This window comes from Pyricularia grisea, assembly GCF_004355905.1.
Source record: "Pyricularia grisea strain NI907 chromosome Unknown Pyricularia_grisea_NI907_Scaffold_2, whole genome shotgun sequence".
NCBI classification, from domain to species: domain Eukaryota; kingdom Fungi; phylum Ascomycota; class Sordariomycetes; order Magnaporthales; family Pyriculariaceae; genus Pyricularia; species Pyricularia grisea.
The window spans coordinates 7,392,943-7,405,808 of NW_022156717.1; the positions used below are offsets into that span (position 1 = coordinate 7,392,943).

Genomic DNA, 12,866 nt, shown 5'->3' on the forward strand with positions numbered 1-12,866 from the left:
GAACAACGGTCAGCGATGAGTTCAAAAATGACATATGGTCAATGAGGCAAGTATCGGAGCTACTGAAAAACTACCGGTGATGTTTCCTACGGTCAGAAAAGCACATGACCTTCTTTATGTACCAGCTCACCATGGTACCTGTCTTCTCAGCTCACAGATTGCCGCGTGTTCGTCTGCAAAGGATGAGTGAACCCCGAAATGCGAGCAGCTCGCAAAGGGAATAAAGGTTGGGCCGTCGAGACTTTCTAGGTACCCTTCACCATTACCCTGCGTGCGTCGAGAACCAAGCGCTGCGTGTTGTCTCCCAATCTTGGCCGATTTCTGCAAGTACTGGGAGACCACGAGTAAGAGCACAAATGCGTGAATATGGAGGTAGACACAGTTCAACCTCTCAATAAAATGTGCCCACTGCAATCCCGTCAATCTCATCGATCAACATTACAAGGCTTGAGTGATCAAGGTATAATCTGGCCAGAGGCTCACCTTACTGGCATCACATGCAATTCCTACGTGGACATAGTTCAATGTTACAGCAACAGCTGGCCCACCAAGCACATGATGTCTGCCACCAAGTGAGGCTGCAACTAGATCCATGAGTCAACTCCCTATATTCGCAAGTATAGCCAAGGGCCGGCACGGGACGTTCCTGATCGCAGCGAAGCGCGCCGTGATACTTGGCCACACGTCCAGGATCAAGGGTAGTAGTTCTCCTCCATCCGAAGGTTGAGATCCCCAACACACCGCGACTAATCCAATGATGAGGTTCAACAGTCCTGGACAGTCGACTCAGTTGGCCATGTCATAATGAGTAAACACATGTTGGTTGCGCCGCTAACATGCGTGCCTGGTTTTCATGGTTTACTGCGGCTAGTTGCCATGTTCCAGTGGAGTGTAGGCCATAACGGTTATATCTTTGTTCACTCGCGGCAAGTTTTGTGATGCATGTTAAAGCCTTTAGGTAAGGAGATGAATATATTCACCCACATGCCTGGTATATTTTCAGTGGAGTCTCATACTTGGCGGGATAACCACTAGGCAAACTTACGGTGAATGACACATTTATGTTGGAATTCAGTATAGTGAACCTGTTAGCAAGTAGGTAGTAGCCAAGACAGATGCGGCCATATTTTGAGACCTCATGCTGTGATGTGTGGCTGTGGAGATGTGGGGTGTTTTATAGATTCACGTCACGCCTTGGCAATGAGGTGTGTTTGAGCAACACCCCAAACGATCTCTGGTTGGGCCTACAATCCGGTCGCATGAGGAAGGCTGCGTTGCGTCGAACTTTTCGGGAAAGACCTGAAAGGGAGACCAGTCGAGTCGATACGAAGGCAGAATCTCTCAGTGGTCATCGCGTATGTCGCTTGTTGCTGGGTGTTGAGGCTGGAGTCGTTGGCTGGATAGGCGACATGATGGCAATGGGCAGAGTGCCGTAGGAAGCCATACACGTAAAATAAGGGGGCCAAAAAGAGATTGAGATCCAGATGCCGCCATGCGGCCTGACAAAAGCCGCCGCCACTTTGCAGATGCAATGATGCGGCGAGTGGAAACCTCAAGTTGACGACGGAAACAAAAGTGCCAAGACCAAAAGGAAAATTGTAACCAGATTGAAAGCATAGCTCGGAAACAACAATGGTGCATGCGGCTAGCTGGTTTTGGTTGCCTGGCCTGACCATATCTTTCCATGTATGAATGAACTGACATGACATCCATCATCCCATGGGTGTCATGTAAGGTGAATGTAGGTCAACTGAACGGTGCAAATCTGCAAGTGAGCAGTAGACCCAGCAGGCATATTGCATCACTAACCGAGTGATGGTTGATAGTGAGCCATTTAGTGAACCACTCCTACTTTGCTCGTCGCAGTACTACATCTTCAATCGGGGGAGAGAGGAGGATTCCTTTAGCCGATGACTGCGCTTGTTGTTGTTGTTGTTGTGTGGTGCGGGCCACTCGAACTGGCTAGGTGGTTTTTGTTGGTGAGGGTTCTGTTCGTGATGGCGCTTCGGCGCTTGGAGTTGGATCATAAGTGGCTGGAATTGACGAGGCGATGTGCGGCACCGGGGCAAGCAAGGCTGGTCGTTGGCGGTGCTTGGTCATGATTGAGGCTGTAGTAGTGCAAATGCGGCAGCTAATGCAGCAAGGTTGTACTTTACTTTAGTAGCTAGGGAAGGTACCCACCCACACCCACAGCCACCTACCTGCTCAAGCAAAATACATCGAGCAGGTACATCCATATCTAATTGATGTATGTACCTTGGCTATCTAATGGATCAAGGTATGGGATGCAGAATAACTTCTCCAAGCGGTGTGATAAAGGTTTGCATACAAGAAACATAAAATGAAATCTCATTTCCGGGCCTCTCGTGTGCATTATAGCAATTGACTTGCTTCATAGTATTATCTACAGCATACACTGTACAGTTTGTGCGCTTCACAAACAATTGACGGTTGTGGGGGAATGCACTTTCTAAACAGACATTCCAAGGTTCTCCACAGAGTATCCACAAGAGCTAGGTACGGATCAAGTAGGCAAGATCCATATTTTCGGGTTGGCCCCCGCCTTGATAGGTGCCTAGGAAGAGAAAAGGAAAAACATTCAACAAAATTCACGATGATGCTGGATTCCATGGATGGTGGAGTGAGTGTATGAAGAGGAAATACTGTTGCAATTTAGTCTTGTAACAACGCAAACGAAACCCTCCGTTCCAACGGCCTATTAGAAGCCTCCGCTGCCTTACCTACTCTAGGTACCTACCTTACCTACTTACCTCAGTTACACGGGCAAGGTATTACATACCTGCAGTAGGTAGGTAGGTAAGGTAGGCACTCAATTGGTGATTCCATTTCCAAGCTAAGAAGACTAGAGCCAACTTGCGAGCGGCACCTGCTCTGGATAACCATCCACAACCAGGTAAGCGAGCACACAAGATCGGCTCAGGATACAATCCCACTTGACCCCTGTCTGGCCCCAGGCAGATTAGGCATTGATTCCCCACTAACTTCTTTCAGATATGGCTCATGCTTTAGGTAGTTCACAAATTTGTCTTTTCTCTACGATGCGCTGGGCAATGAGAAAAAAAAAATAAAGCATGTGGGATCTTGTGTTCCTGCTTCTCTAGACGGGCCGAGCATAGAGGTAGGGTCCGTCACGGTGCCACACAGTGGCTTTGTACTCCCCGAGAAACCGGTGTCACTATACCTAGCACAACGCCTACTACTGCCCGAATCGAACTTGGCCCACGTCCTTGCGCGCCGGAGACACAGGAAAGATGCATATCACAAGCTTAAGCCAAGCTGTGCCTCTTTTCATCTTGAACAGTGAGTGATCTACCCACCAAGACTTTTTCTTGTCCGACATCAGAAAGCTCAGCCGCCGAATTCAACGTTTACTCGTTGGCAGGAAAACAAACGGTCTCAATTTTGAGCTCTCCTCTCGACTCAAAGTGGCCAGGAACCCGTCGAGATAGACTACAGATGGAGGCATTGATTTTATGATATTAGCACTACAGATTTTATCTCAACCACCTCAAGACCAAGCTATGAGTGCGACCGGGGCATGTCGCAAGGGTCAAACCTGGCCCACCACAGGCGAAACCTTTTTGGTCTGTTCCTTGTCTTGAGCCTCAATGCCTTTTAAGCCAAATCGTTCACCTCGTCTCCCGGATTTACACCGAGGTGGCACTCTCGGTGTCAACATGCTTCTCTCTAGTTTGCCAGTAGAGGCTCAAGTTCGGCATCAGGTCTTTGCTTTCGACTCGGTCCGAACACTATAGCAGTTCGCAACTAATTTCGGCTTCCAGGGTGCAATATCCTTGGCAATGTATTTTTTTTTTTTCTCTTCTTCCAGCCTGCGGGGAAAAGGCTTGCTCGACACTGATCAGGTCTAGCTTGTCCTGATGTGATAGGCAACTTTCAACCTTAATCCTCGACGATGTGGAGGTCTCGCCAATTCTACAAGGGTTTCCTGGTGATGTACCACTAATCGGATCACGGCCGGAACCTATATATACTACCTATTCACGTCGAGATACGGTTGAAATGAACGGCAACGTGGAGAAATCCATGTCGGACCTCCCCTGTCGTCATGGTTCTTCCCGATCGGACCACTGACGACTAGGGGGCAAAATTTGAAAGAAGAAGAAAAAAGCCGTGCGTAATCGCGACATTAGAGATGTCACAACAGAGCCGCAGCCAAATGCGCGATATCTCAACTGTCTGTGTAGGTACTTGATAGCCGTTGTTATCCCTCGGTGAAGGGGAGTGTCGACTATCATCACCATACCTCGAGGCTGTTCTCGACGCCAGCCAACCTGAGAAACCGCATAAATCTTCAACACATCTATACAGAAAATTTATGTGCTCTTACTCCCATGCTGGTTGGTCCACTCATGTTCTCATGCGTGTATTGAGGAATAAAGGCCAGTAGGTACCTATTCAGGCACCTAAGTACCGGTACGAGCACCGAGAACTTGCCGAGCTAACAGACAGCTGGGGTTCGCAGCGGTTTTCTTCCTTTTTTTATTTTTTTATTTATTATTTTTCTGTCTCTCGCTTCCCACTGTTTTTTTTTTTTACCTCTTCTCTACCCTCTCTACCTTCTCCGCTTTCTCTTTTTTTCATAGTGCTTCAATCCCACAGGCCAAACCAGACAGGCATACCATAGTCTAGTCTGAGAGGATTCCACTCTCATGCTGCATGTTGCAACCAAAGGCTGCTAACCGTTTAACCACACCCCTGTTTTCTTCCCTTCGCAATCCACCCAATTAGCCTTGAATTGACGTCGTCTTGGCCACAAGTCCCTTGTTTTCATGTTTTGTTTCTTTTATCTTCTATTTTTGTTAATTTAAACGTTCATGTTCGCTGTCCAGTACTAGGCTGTGCCTGGCATGTCAGATCAAGTTGGTTCTGACATCTTGCGATCCCAAATGCTTGGTTGTTGTGCCGCAAAGCCAGGGACAGATGGTTAAATTACATCTGCACCTCTTTCTCTCCTTGTTACTTCCCCCCCACACGGCCGGTAATCGCCGGATCGCTCGACATTGCTCTTGTATACAGACAGAAAGAACCAGTTCCCGAGGCATACTTCACCCTTGCGCGGCCACAAAAGGTGGCCCGGGTGTGGACGCAGAAAGGCCTGCATGGGAAAGGCCCCCAATGACTTTCTTTTGACCCACTGCACTCCCATGGGGCTGCCTACACACCCGCACCTACGGTCCAACGTTGAACGTTGTGCTACGAGCCCATTCGTTCACCTAGTCGGCCATTCAGTCAGTCAATTACTGTCTGATTCTTTCTTTCTGTCTGTCTGCCGGCCTGAATTTTTTGTGGTCCAAATGCCCCTCCCAGATCCAGCAACGCATCCAAATCTCGGCGTTGCTCCAACAGCATGTTATAGGGCTGCCAAAGAGACCGGCCTGCTCTGCATACACCCCATGATAACACAAATGACTCCCTTCCAATACACCCGTCCTAATATGCCTGCCCGTCTGGAATTAACACTGCCCAAATCAAGCCGCAAAACCGGCCATCAAAGAACCAACTACATACCGGGGAGTAGTCATTAGCCTTGCGCCGCGCACCGGGCTTCTCATAGAGGCCAGAAGACGGTCACAGCCAAACTTCATACGACAACGACCACCCTCCAAGGACGGAAGTGCACCTCCAGAACATATGTGCAACGCGGACTATATCTACTGCTGCCGTTCCCTCCCATGCACTGGCAAAAGTCCTGTACACGACACCATCAGCTCACTGATCAACCATAGCCGCTTTATACAAGAAAGTAAGGTCCTTCTACCACAGCAACAACAAAGCTTCTTCTGCAAGTGTATTCAGTCCTTGCCGACAGCCATACACTCATCACCGGACACGTCACACCACCCGTCCTGCGTCATGCCTTCGCACTACAGCAGGTCACAGTGCCGCTGCGTCGTCTGGACTTTCTATTACATACGCTGCGGTCACTATGTTGATAACAGCAGCAGTCGTGACTGCACCGCGAGCTCTCACAGCCCTACCGAAATGGGCTGCGAGGAGCGCGATGGGTACTGCATGCAGGCCGACTGCGCTGCATCATATTCAAGCAGGTCAAGTAGACGGAGCAGGCGCTAAGTCTACCCAGCCTCGGCAATGTGAGTTCTCAGCTATTTTAATTAATAGTGACATGTCATTGTGGCTTGAGCTCACGAAATTCTTACAGAACACGGCCTTGACATGATTGCTCTCGCGACACTGCCAACTACCCAAAAACACGCAAGCAAACCATGTTCATTGGACTTATCGACTCTCACCATCCACTCAACCGCCGGCCTCCGATGTGCGCAATTTAGACTATTTTCTCCGCAAGGCGTCGCAAGACATCCCATCCACTACGTCACCAGGCAGTTCTTAGATTCCTCTCGTATTTTCTGATATTTCCTCGGCTCCGACTATGAACGTTTTCTTGTTCAGCCATCACACTCCCTTTTCATGATTTCTAGAAGTTATATATCTGCTCTGAATGGTTTCTTATCTTGGTTGTTTCTTTTGTTGCCTGTACTTAAGCGCAAGCTACTCGGATTTTTTTTTTGGATTTTCTTTTTTTTTTCATTGTCTATACTATTATAGGCCGTTGTTGCAGCAATTACTTTCTTGTAAATATTATTAGACAGCAAGTCAACAGCGAAAATTATTTCAGAGTCACACGATCTACGGTACACATTTGTGCAGCTTTGTTATTTTTTGAAGAAAAAAATGTGAAAAAAAAACAAGAAATCAAACAATACATTGCGGCATTTGTCCAGAGATCTGCTGCGAAGCATGTGTCTAATCGAGAACTTCAGAGAGATAGGGTGGGGAGTGTACTTAGGGTACCTTACACACGCTACTACATTGAGTCCCATGTAGCAAAAACAAGAAAGATGCAGGGGGGAAGGAAAAGGTAAGTTAGTTCGGATGGCACAGGAACAACGGGAACCTGCCCGCATGGCCGTTGTCGTCTAGTCTAGTTCTAGTCTCTACCCAGTCTAGGTTGTCCAGGTACCTTACCCTACCTGCCTACCTACCTACCTAGGTAGCGCGGGTCCTTCCCGAAAAGTGCACGGAGCTGATAGCGAACAATTAGTTTTCTTAAAAAGCCCTGCAGGATGGCCACCAAGACAAATTCAGACTAGACCTAGAGCTATATGGGATGCTAACCAAGGGATGGAGCTTTTTTGTGCAGTGTGCTTCGGGGTGGGACGTTGTGTGGGACCTTTTTTTTTTTTTTTTTTTTTTTTCCTCTTTTGTTGCTTCTTTGTTCTTTTCTTTTTTCCTACTAGAACTAGAACGAGGTAGAGAAGGTAGGTGCTGATGGTAATACCTGTGTTTCTTTAGTTCCCGTACACTGTTAGCCTGGCACTGTAAGGACACATGGTAACCCCCTGTTCAGATCCATACCGGGGGTTGGTGACCTCATTGTCACCCATTGTACTGTACTACGTACAGAGTACCTTGCGGATAAGGAAGGTACCTGATGGATTTTTTTTCTTTGCATTTTTTCCATTTTGCTTTCCCTCATTCATTCTTGGATTTGGAGTTGACTACACCTTGCTCGGTCTGTCTGCTGTGCTGCACACCCTTTCAACATCTCACCGAATTTGTTTGATTATCTCTCTTGGCCCATATTGGGGTTTTCTGTCGTCTGTTTTCATTCCCCAGCCTTCGCACGTTCCTTTGTCCACACGAATGCGCTTAACAATGCCTTTATTACCTACTGCCGCCCTGTGGAAATTACTTCTCAGTTTTCCCCCAAAGGCCCTGTCTGATCGTGCGGATCCCACATGCATATCGCCAACATCATGTGAGCAAAGCTCCATAATGATCTTGGCAGGCTCAATCGAGAGAGATGGAGACGCGCCGTTTGTGTGGGCTTTTACTGGCCCCCGCTTCTTTTCCCTTTCGCATCGGGGGGGCTGTGGCAGGGGGGCCAGAAATCGAGACCAGGCATTCTTCCTTCTCCCTCTGCTTCCCTCGCAGTTTCCTACTGGCCTGGTACTACGTATAAACTTTACCTACCCAGGCAGCTCAGGCACTGTGAGCAACGAATCAAAGGCTCCCATTTGCTAGTGTACCGCAACGGTTGATTTCCCTCTACCCTCTTTGGCTCAACTTACGAGCCAGGAACCAGAACCAAGTACATTTTTGTTCTTTAAGGTATTACTTTGCACTGGGTTCGGGAAATCTTGGTTTTGCATTTTTTTTTATTTGCTGCCAACGACCAACCTTTGCATCAGTATGTCGTGACTCTAGTCTTTAGAGCTATCGACTCACACATGCACTCCCCACTCCCTCCCTTCCTATTCTCTATTTTTCTTTTTATGTCTCCCTCGCGGAAATCCCGAGACACAAGAAGAAGAAGAAAAAAAAAAAGGGTTACCTACCTTACCCTTGGAAAGTTGCCTGGAACTATATGCAGTCAGACCGCGTTCGGATGCAGGCCCCCAGGCACGTTTCAACGATGGTTGCAACTCTGCTTCAATCGACCGACGTGCGAATTGAACCTGAGGTAGGACTCGAAGTTGGATACTGCAAGGACGGCACAGGTACCAAAAAGAAGGGTTGAGAGGGTTGGCAGGTGCTCTGCGTTCTGCCCTATCACTCGTCAGCTCATCCCGTCTCTGATCCTCCCTTTCAGCGGCCATCTCCATTGGAATGACAATTACGTCTGCCCAAGAAAAATAAAAGTCATGGGTGCCCTTTCTTGTGATCAACCAACAAAACACTTCTCTGGAAGGGTGTCTTCAAACCCCATCTGGGTAAGGTAGGTACCTGAAAGGTAGCTGGCCACCCCCCAACCCAGTGTTCCTTGGTAGGAAGTACAATGATTGCTGGGGAAAGGACCGTACCGATGCACCCACCCACACACTCAGCCAGGCACGCATACAGTACACTCTCACAAGGTCCACGCGCAACAAACAGCCCGGTCTTGAAACAAACACTCTCTAGCATATTCTTATCGATCCGTCCCGGCACATCATATGCAATCCATCCCTTCTGGCTGGTGGCACGTTGGCAACTGCCGTGGGAGTCTTGTGTGCCCCAATGGCAGTTTCGCCTACATGGTTGGTGTTACTTTGAGGTAGGCTATGTGCCCGCTCACGAACGGCTCACAAGACAGCATCAAGCAAACAAAAATCAACAAACATGATTAATGCCATGCATATAGCCAACCGGCTTGACCAGCATTCACACTATGGGTTTGACCTTTGTTTGCTCTCACGGCCACTGAGCAAGACCATTGTCGATGGTGAGTATGCACGCATGCGTGCACTGATTTTTTTCTCTCTCTAATGCAGGGTGGGTCAATACTACCTTGGTCACATTCTTGTCCTCGTCAGCTGCAACTATTCACGTTCTGTCTGACCTTGCAAAGCACTGTCAGGCCCAAGAAGATGGGGTGTGCGCCTAGCCATGCTATTATGGACTATATTCGCGTCGAGCTCTGAGTTGATAGACAGGCAGAGCACATCACAAGCAATGCGGGGGATGGACCAGTATCTGCAGTTAATGGTGTGCTCATGTTGGACACGCTTGCCGTGTCGGGATGACAAGCATGTTTTGGGTTCCGGCGTATACCAAGATGAGGTAGGCTCCCTTTCTCCGTGCTCCTCTTACGTTTGCTCGATGCATCTTTTGTGGCAGCACCAAGACACCATGTAACGCTGCTATGTGAGGATGGTGTCACTTGAGATGAACAGAGACCGAAAGCTCTTGGAGAGTACGCCAATAACGGTTGGAAGAACGAAGCTGTGGCGCTTGGCCAGGCGACGTAAGCGGCCCAGGCGACATAAGCGACATAAGCGGTCTGTTGATTGTAACGGGTATACCTGCCGGTTGACCTTTTGCTCGGTCAAATCAACTTGATATTTTTGTTGCTCTCTTGGCTTTCTCCACATAGGAAGTATAACGCCGGCTCGTCCTTTGGTAAGACGAGGTTGCACATCGGCACGTCTGCTTCTTCTTACAGCAGAGCGAGTGATTCCAAGTAATGACCAATTGGATGGTCACACAAGAACCAAGAAGACCAAACAGACAGACAGTATATGGTCGAAAAGGGATAAAAATTGGTCCAGTCTTATCCACTACTGACATGACGGTCTGGTTTGCGCAGCATCTGATTGCATGCCTAGTTGCCGGCCGGTCGGTCGGTCTTCGCGTTCGAGATTTCCCATTGGAAGTTTCCATCAGGAATTTTAATGACGGATGAGGACAGCAACAAGACTGGGCCAAAAGATTGGTCGCAGGGTTCTATTGGGCGGGTCCCTCCAAAGAACTCGCCCGACCGTTCGGAGCCGCGCTGAATCCTTGTCATCCAATGTTGCTTTGGTTGGCAGGCTGTAGAGGAGGTGGACAAAGTCGTCTGATTGGACAAAGTCGCGGCTACTGCCTTATGAGTTATTAAGTCGTTCCAACCAAACAAGCTCTCCGCCATTACTCGAACTAGGGCTGCAGGTCAGGCTGCATATTAACCGCCCAGGCCAGTGTGACGGGCTTTGCATTTTCTAAGCGCCTCCGACGCCTCCTAAATGAAAGACGGCAGTATCAGTCAATCACGGGCGATGGAGATGAGGTGTGCAGAAAGATCGACCTTGATTGTTGATGCTAGGAGAACTAACTACCCCAAGAGGTAGGAAATCACGACACGCTAGCTGTCACGACCCAAGTTGGATGTCCGTTTTCGTGTTGGCGTCTTGGTAATATCTCAAGTCCTCGGTTATACGTCGAGGCCAATGGGAGGTGAGGTATTGGACGACTTCCATCGCTTAGCCGCGCAGAGGCGCCCAACAACGGGCAGCAAAGCAACAGGAATGGAACAATCTACCGCGCTGTGGAGCGCCGAATGGATTTCCTTGGATGAACACGTCGGCATCTCTGCCTCTAGGGTAATAACTGGCTCTCCATCAGCAACGTCCTTGCTGGGCCTTGGTCAAGGCGGATAACTGACTCTAGTTTCCTTGGAATATGTGGAATCTGAGGCGGTCAAAAATCCCGCTCTACTTGATGTGATGGTTCGTCAATGTACCTACCTCACTTAGCCTTGTACCTCTTTGATATCGCTTGGACTGGCTGGCACCTATCTATGCCTAACGACGCCTTCCAACAAAGGTTAGTTCAATGTCTCCCACCACCGCTGCTGCGCAAATGATGTGGATTGTCTTTAGACTAACTAACATGACATTGAATTCATCTCCAAAAAGGGTATAGTACACAAAGCTGTCTTGCATTTTCAGCACCAGCAAGGGTGTTTCCCCTTACCGAGCTTCTGCACTCTTGAGTTCCATACCCCCGAGTAACACTTCCGAAACCACGAATCTAGGCCCCCCCTCACAGTACCACTAGGAGGGAAATGCTCTGATGCCCGATGTTACTTTGGGCTGAATTCAGATTTCCCACTCTAAAGTGTGACTACTTGTTTCCTGCGGGTAAATAGGTCTTGGTGTGATCTTCTCGTCCCTTTTGTCCCTCCACATCTTAGATCTACACCCATCCCATCCTCCGTTTTTTCCCGTCCTCTCCCATACATAGCTGTAATTTCCTATACCACCTTCCCAATAAGATGCAAGTCAAATTGGTAAGAGATGTGCAATGTCGTCGGGTCCATAGCCTCGGGAGCTTACACACACACACACAAGCAAGTTTCGAAAGGTCATAGCCAGCCAGGTGACATTACGTCTAGCCTGACTGAACCCCCTGCATAACTGGCAAATTATCAAAGCTACCTTACCTAGTTTCTATCATCGCTACACCATCTCATCAGTTTCCCCTCTTCATGACCATATATCCATCCACCACCTTGCATACACATCTGCGTTCTTTCTCCTATACCAAGACTGATCTTTCGTTGGCCCGGTATCGTGTCCTCATCTTAAGCGCAGCCGCGCGGACCGTCACTGTCCGAGCACCTAACAAGCCTTGACGGTGAGCTCTTTTGTTTTGTTTTCTGTCTTCTCCTTTCAACAGTAATATCTAGACACCCTTCAGTCCGAATACCCGAGCTGTGATGAGCTGCATGGCGAGTCACAAGTTGCAAAGGATGGCCCACAACTATGATTTTCTTGAAATTACCATTATGACTATGAATGAGGAGCTACCGACCTCTACTCAGCTATGGTAACAGAAACATCACACGTCCCTCCCGAGGGGTTCACATTCCAAGGGGGGAAAAACAGCTCGAATAGCTGGCCCCCCCTTTACCCCGGGCGTTCCACACTCGACAGCTTCCTCATGATTCCTGACACCTGCGCGTGTCACCCCTCCTCTACAGTGTACTTTCTCCCCTCTCCCTTTTCACTCGCCCATGAACAGGGACCACGACGGCAACGACGCCAAGATATGGTCATGGTGTCGTGATCGGGGTCGCTGTCCCCCCGCACACACACACACACACACATACATACATACATACATACATACACACACACACACACACACACCATCTCAAAACCTGTTGAGATCGTCGCTGTGACGACGGGGCACCGGTGTGACCTGATGCTATCTTCTTTTTTCGAAATCGCTGCAGACTTGGTAGCCCATGTAACTTTGAGTTTCGGTGGTGGGGGTTCGAATGTTTGTCAAATTGATGGAGGTATCAAAATAAGTGTGACGCGACGACGTTGATATTCTCAACCCGAAAAAAGAGCCCTGTCTTCTCGGTCCCGTTGAGGTTTTGAATATGGTGGACGGTCCGATAAACTTGGCTGATTCTGACCAGTGATCAACTTGGGGATTTGTTTCCAGTCTGGTTGCTTGGCGAAGCTCGACAAGTGACCCAGTGACCTTGGCCAATATGTACACTATCCCGACTCCAACGGTAACAGCATAGGTCCCCCCCACCCCCCCCCCCC

General features: G+C 48.8%; 3 protein-coding genes across 3 annotated transcripts; all 3 read left to right on the top strand.

Annotated features, from left to right (window-relative positions):
• The first annotated feature begins 2,419 nt into the window (after window positions 1–2,419).
• On the top strand, window positions 2,420–2,772 carry PgNI_04778 (uncharacterized protein). Its single transcript, XM_031124821.1, has 2 exons — window positions 2,420–2,641; window positions 2,724–2,772. The coding sequence occupies exons 1-2, from the start codon at window positions 2,462–2,464 to the stop codon at window positions 2,748–2,750; spliced, it is 207 nt and encodes a 68-aa protein (XP_030984912.1). The 5' UTR covers window positions 2,420–2,461; the 3' UTR covers window positions 2,751–2,772.
• A 304-nt stretch (window positions 2,773–3,076) lies between these two features.
• PgNI_04779 (uncharacterized protein) lies at window positions 3,077–3,797 on the top strand (the record flags this gene model as incomplete). Its single annotated transcript, XM_031124822.1, has 2 exons — window positions 3,077–3,321; window positions 3,404–3,797. Coding segments are annotated over 2 exons (312 nt in total), but the record flags the coding sequence as incomplete, so codon positions are not given.
• A 1,876-nt stretch (window positions 3,798–5,673) lies between these two features.
• Window positions 5,674–6,622, top strand: PgNI_04780 (uncharacterized protein; the record flags this gene model as incomplete). The annotated part of the gene is made up of 2 exons (XM_031124823.1): window positions 5,674–6,089; window positions 6,203–6,622. The coding sequence occupies 2 exons, from the start codon at window positions 5,674–5,676 to the stop codon at window positions 6,213–6,215; spliced, it is 429 nt and encodes a 142-aa protein (XP_030983926.1). The 3' UTR covers window positions 6,216–6,622.
• Window positions 6,623–12,866: the final 6,244 nt, after the last annotated feature.